We start from the raw sequence: 6,511 nt of genomic DNA on the forward strand, positions 1-6,511 counted from the left end.
CGAAAAAAACTTTGGCCTGTGTGAAGCCTCTTGCTTGTTTCACATCCTTGCTAAATTAATTTACGTGTGCATCATGTGTGCACATGTGAGGGGGGTCTCCACCCCTCAAATCAGCACAGCAAGGAGCCAGCCAATCACAATGCTATTTTTATCCCCAGAACAATGGGCTGGTACATTAACAGATTACACTCTCCATTTCCCCCAGGATGTCAGCTTAACATTTCCACATTAGGGTGAGAGAGAGATGGAGAGAAGAGAGGAAAAAACTGCATGCTGAAGTGAGAAAAACAGAAGCAAACATAAAATACACAAACATACAACATATCATGTTGTGCATGATATATTTTAAAAATCCTCTATACACACACACAAACACGGTGTTAAAAGGAGTGATGCACTGTGGGCCACATATATCAGTGCTGGACAATCAGCAAACCAAATAGTTTGTGTATGATGCAAAAGGAATTAATCTATGTAATTGTCATACTAATTACAAAGCACACACGCACACACAGAAGGTAGTGTGTGACAAGTGGCCCGGCACATCTTGCAGTATCGTATCTGCACCTGCTGTCCTGAAGCTGCTCTGTTGTACCCAAAGTCACATGGCTGACAAGAGAGAGTAAATATAGTCCTGCGCGAAGAATATCAAACACACTTTGGATCTGTGTGTGTATGTGTGTGTATGTGTGTGTGTGTGTGTGTGTGTGTGTGTGTGTGTGAGTATTTGTGCAGTCTTGTCTGCAGGAGAGAGAGTGAGAGACAGAACCGTCAATACACATTTAGACCTCACCTTCACCTGAGGTCATGCATAGCACTGGTTTTACTGGCAAGAAACAAACAGACAGAAGCAAACACTCTGCAACGACCTGCATGCTTTGTATATACCTGTGCATAAAACATGACGCTTTTCGTGATGGTTACAACGCATGCTGCCCTTCAGGGGTGTTATTACATAAGGGGGGGGGGGTCAGACCAAGTCCTGCTATTTTTACATCAGCAAACAAAGATGGACAAAAACATTCTTAAACAGTAGATTCACTGGGTAAAATGCAAACACACACCAGAATCTACAAATACTCAGAGAGAACAGGCAAGGAGTGTTAGCAAATAATGGATAATGAGCTCGGCTGATTCAACAGCCGACCAATATGCACATAAGCTGTCGCTCAATGAGTTTGGGAGAGCTGTAAAGCAGCTGAGGAGAGGAGGTGAGTATCGTGGAGAAGGGGGCTGATAGCATTAGGGAGAGCGTGACAACGAGAAAGAAATGTGAATTTTTGACACTAAGGCATGCAGAGAATGACAGCTACTCAAATGTGTCGCATATATAACTACAACATCTCTTCCCTCTGTCACGACGAGCCACGGAGACTATATCTTTAGGCTACAGACACACATGCACACTGCATGCACACTTTGCAGAGGCAAATACAGTATATTTTGAAGACATCAATCCATAAGTAAGATTCAAAGCACACATTCGATTCAGTGTGGGTGGAAAATGAACATGGCTGTTATAATGCGACCAACATACTGATGTACAGACCCAGCTGCCAACAAATCCTCATGACACAAGGCCGATCCGACACACTATGAATCACAGTCAAACAGGCACTGAAACTGGGCTGTGAGGGACTCGAGCCCAAAGATCACCATTTCCTTACAGTAGCTCACCCATGAGCGGCACAGTGAAGCCTAGCTGAGCTTGTTCTTCCAGTGTGCAGTGTCTGTCTGTGTTAATTCATTAGCCTACTAGCCTTTTTCCATCAATAGTCTGCAAAGCAAAGCAGACTACATTTTTAATTAGTGCTAATCAATAAACCATATATCAACGTGCCCCAGTAACACCACAGCCGCAGTAAATGCTAACACCAATGGCATTTTCTCATGATCTTAAAGTTTTGCAGAAAAGTGGCACAAATTTTAACTTTCAACAACACATACACTACGCTTCTTATATCATGTGCAACCTAAAACATTGAAAACCTTTCATGAATAACAAGAAAATTAAACCTTTTGTAAGCTTGACAACGTCTCACAGAGTCGATCGTACAGATAACAGTTAGCTGAAGTGCAGAGAACACAATGCTACCATCTCAAATTTACCACAAGGACACAACAAGTAAAAAGTGTTCAGACCAAATAAGTATCCATTACCAAAAATAAACATCTTCGAAGCGGTGCCTCCTTGCAAGCTAATACTGTAATTCAATAAAGCAATATCCTCATAAGAGTCCAAAATCCCATAATAAGCTTTTAGGAGACGTTACACTGTAGTGACAGCTGCGGTATATCACAAGAGGAAACGTGTTTGTAGAATGTGGGAAAACTGGCTGAACGCTGGATGCTTCACAGTACTCACATGCTTTCACAGCCAGAAACACACACAGAGAAACAAACACAATGGAAGAGTGATTGTCATTCTTACCGTACATTGATCGTGATGTTGGAGTCTCTCACTACAGATGCTTATATTTTCTTAATGTAGCTTCAGTCGCTCATACAGACACACTGCTGTGCCAAGGCGCACTGGAAACGCACACAAACACACGCACACTGCTCACTCTGGTATTAATGCCTGCACGTGTGCTTGGAGCTAAAATGCGCACCGTGATTGGTGCAGAGCCTGGCTCGATGCGCTGAATTACACACACACACATACACACACACACTCTCCCTGCCGTGCATACACACGCGCACGCACAAAAGGGGGTTGAAAGGCAACGTCAGAGAGAAGCGTGCCGTGATGACCTTGGATTTTCCCGTTTGTCTTCCGCAACAGCGCTCCCTCTGAAGGGGGGCAGTGCGGATTTCACATGCAGGCGCACATACAAACACACCCACCTCCACCTCACTAATAATCATTTTTCTCAGTTACAGGGAAAAGAGACACAGAAAAGGGGGGCGGGTGGGGAAAGAATAAGACAGAAATGTGCACCATGGGGATAAAAAGGGAGAAGACCTCCCACCCACGCAATCTCCCTCTCTCCACCCCCTGCCAGCCACACTCTCTCCCTCTTCCTCATCATTAATCTTCCCATGCCTCCTGCTTTACTTTACTTTCAGTTTTCTTTCTATGCTCATGCAACTTTCTGCCACATTTCCTCCCATTTTCTAGCCCAAAATATCTCTGTGATTGTGTGATTACATAACCATGTTTACTGGCATCTGCATTTTATTTTTATGCAAAACAGTGAAATATTATCATTCTCTTCCTGGTTTCATTTTCCAAATCCAAAGAACGTATTAGGCTTCGTCACTTAATCTTCACACGAGGCAGCATTTTCCAACAAGGAAGCCAGCTTCAACTCCAATATATGCTCTCGTTAAAGCCACCACACCACCAGACATCACAGAAAAACACTAATTTTATCTCTCTGAACACAGAAGCTGCTGGTCTATCACTGCTATGATCAGTTAGTCTGTTTTGTGTTATTGTGTGACTTGAGTAAATCCAAACTAACCCTTTTAAACGCCAAAGTCGCACAATAACACAAACAAAAGAACTCATCTAGGCAGTGATAGACCAGCAGCTCCTGTGTTAAATGCAATGTTAAATCGCTGTTTTTATCCATGAGGTCTGGCTTTGAAGAGAGTGAAATAACGGCTTCATTTTCTCATCAGAAAATTACTGCCCAACACTGAAGTAAAGAAGAGAAAATGTTCTCAATATAGCGTTCACTGAACTGATTTGGGGTTTTTTAGTTGGGACTTTTATAAGTGGCTTAAATACATCCACCTTGTCAAACTCCAGCCTGCTTCTCCAAACAAGGGGCATGCCAACTGACATCTCATGTTTGTTATAAACTGTCTATGGACAAGTACCTCATACAACCCCAATTCAAAAACAAATCATAAATATCCCATTAAGCATCATGATATTATTGTATCGCTGTGCCTCTGGTGAATCCCAGCCACCCCTAGTGCATATAAATGATACTGTTAAGCAGCTGTCTCACTCATGGCAGAGCTTCTCACCTGCACATGGATGCACTGCATGAACAAAACTCTCAAATTAATGCTCTTATCTACATTACCACATAGCCATAAAACTGTGGCAAACATAAAATTGAGACATGATGTTCTCACATAATTGGCTCTAATGCACAAAGCAGTGAAACCATAAACCTGATGCAGCTGCGGTGTTGTTTTAAAAGCATGAATAAGTGTTTGAAATAGAATGCATGCCCACTCAACCTTTTTAGTTCTCGTTTTTTCCATTATTCCAAAGTTCAGCTCACAGATAACACTGCATGAATTTTTAAGAATGACTATCAGCATTTAAAAAGAGGTTTTGGAAACAATCCAAGAGAGAACAGGCTTATATGGTGTTAGAAAGCTAAGATCCATTAAAAAGCTTGATTTTGCAATTACCAGAAGTGCTCAACTGTCACTGGTTGAACAAGGAGAAGAGAGAGGGCTACATCCAGACTGGTTTAATGTTTCTCAGAGTTGGGGTGGTGGGGCCGTTACATAGCTTTGCCTGGGGCCCATTTGTGTCAAAATCCGCCCATGTCTGCTGCATTTCACCGCAGCTTGGAGCAGTTTTTTTTTTATACTTAATTAAACTCCTTTAGGAGAAACCAATCTCTACACTTACTGTGAATTTCCGTATTTAATTTGGATTGAATAACAGGGGTCTTGTGCAATATCACTTTGCCTGCATCACTATTATTTACAATCAAGCTTTGTTTTCCTCACTCTCACATGCCAGAAATTATGGTTGCTAATCATAAATATCCCCTTTAGAGCCAAAAGCATCTCTTGCTAGTGGAAGAACAAACCTTTTATCCTATGTAGAGCATTTACTAGTGTAATGTTTTATGAATCAGTCAACATTAGGACTGAAAATGAATGAAATTTCCCTTTAATCAACACTGTTTAACAGCAACCTGTGCCAAGTACCAATCACAGCCAGTGATCCTTTTGATGTTGGTCTAGTCAAGTGTTCAAATACCTTCTACAAACTGTGAAATAAGCTGAATCATTTCTACAAGACAGAAGGCAGCGACAAGTAAGTCAAACCCCAAACATGAATTTCCTATTGCGACAAATTTTTGTCAACCATAAAGGAACCATATGGATAAAAACAACTTTTCAGTGAAATGATTCTCTGTTCGTGCGGCTGAGACAGAGAAGGAGCCAGAGCGAGAACAGAGGAGGTGGTGTTGAAACTTACCCTTGCCAACACGATGGTCCAGAAGGGTACGACAGTCCAGTGCCAGCCTCTGAGAGGCCGGGACATCGGGCGCAGGCAAGGGCATGGCAGGCAAACAAACACGCAACAGTCCACAAACACACACACACTCTCAGACACACAGTACTCCTTTCATAGACACTGAAAACCTTGTAACCAATGCCAAAAAATAGTAATGCAACACTACAAGCAGCAAAGTAGTAATTTCTAATTTTTCAGTTATAGTTTAGAAATAACAAAAACTTCTGAAAACTGTACAAATACTCATAAAGAATAGAAGCTAAATGCAAAAATGTACTTGCTAGTATGCATCCACAACTCCCAACTTGCATTAAATAGGTTATCAGCAATGCACACGCAAACTCTCCCTCAGTCAATCTTGAACAAAAAAGCCAACTCCAACTTCTGTACTTCCGTACAAAGTTTCACACCGGAACAAATTCCCAAATTCACTTAGAGTCCCTCCTGCACGCCATCCCGCATGTCCCTGTCTTGAGGTCTAAGTAATTTATGTTAGTACAGAGGCAGATTGACCGTATTAACGAAGAGATTAGCGATTAGTCCTTCAATAGCAGCTCTGCTCTCTGTGCGCTTCTCTCTCATTAATAAACATCTCACTGACACAATGGACCCCACTATCCACCCAAAGGCTCTCTCTGAGAGAGAGGAGGGTGGAGAGAGGCAGGGAGAGAGGGGCACTGTGGGACAGCCATTCAGTCAGTGGGCTTGAGGTTCAAGGAATGTGGCTATCAGCAGATGCCAACAAGGGCGAAATGTCTGGTGAGTGATTTCTTTGCAAATTCACACACAACACTGCAAAAACTGACACATCACACACGGTACACTGATGCATGGCTTGTCGAACAAAATATTTTCACAGTCAGCTGATTTACTGCAATGTTTTTAAAAAATATAATTTTCCTGGCCCAACCCAGCTGTGACAAAGATGGTAGGACAGGAGCGTCAACGAGGAGTGACTTGGTTCCCCAGTTCAGATGGACAGCATTTGGTCAATCTGCTCTCTCAATCACTGTGGAGGGGGAGTGGAACTACATACCTGCAAGCACTAGAGACTCTGGAAGTTTTTCGGTGTTTAAAATCAGGCTCAAGTTTTGGATAAAATCTATATAAAAGTGTAATCACCAATGATTGCCCTGTACACTGTCTGTCATACTGATTTCATTCTCATAGACTTTGTGTGTTATTTCATGTGATAAAATGTTCAGATCAGTGGTCTTTTGTATACTGTGTTTTTATGTAGTGAATGTATAAATTTATGAAGATTTTTGTATTTTCTATGTATTTTTTATC

The 6,511-nt window shown here is 41.9% G+C and overlaps 1 protein-coding gene across 4 annotated transcripts in view; it reads right to left on the reverse strand.

Annotated features, from left to right (window-relative positions):
- The window catches only part of LOC121955338 (protein EFR3 homolog B), a 46,905-nt gene that overhangs the window by 39,892 nt on the left and 502 nt on the right, over positions 1–6,511 (reverse strand). The window contains exon 1 of one of the 4 annotated variants that reach the window (XM_088089168.1): positions 5,183–5,422. The exons of 1 other annotated variant lie outside the window; for it this stretch is intronic. In XM_088089168.1, coding sequence (XP_087945294.1) covers positions 5,183–5,267 — 85 coding nt within the window. In that variant the 5' untranslated portion in view covers positions 5,268–5,422. Of the gene's footprint in view, positions 1–2,160; positions 2,223–2,431; positions 2,710–5,182; positions 5,423–6,511 lie in introns of those variants that run through there. 2 more of the 4 variants (XM_042503244.2, XM_088089169.1) reach the window with 2 other exon arrangements.

The sequence above is a fragment of the Plectropomus leopardus genome, chromosome 16 (assembly GCF_026936395.1).
Source record: "Plectropomus leopardus strain MGB_pleo_1.0 chromosome 16, ASM2693639v1, whole genome shotgun sequence".
NCBI lineage: Eukaryota > Metazoa > Chordata > Actinopteri > Perciformes > Serranidae > Plectropomus > Plectropomus leopardus.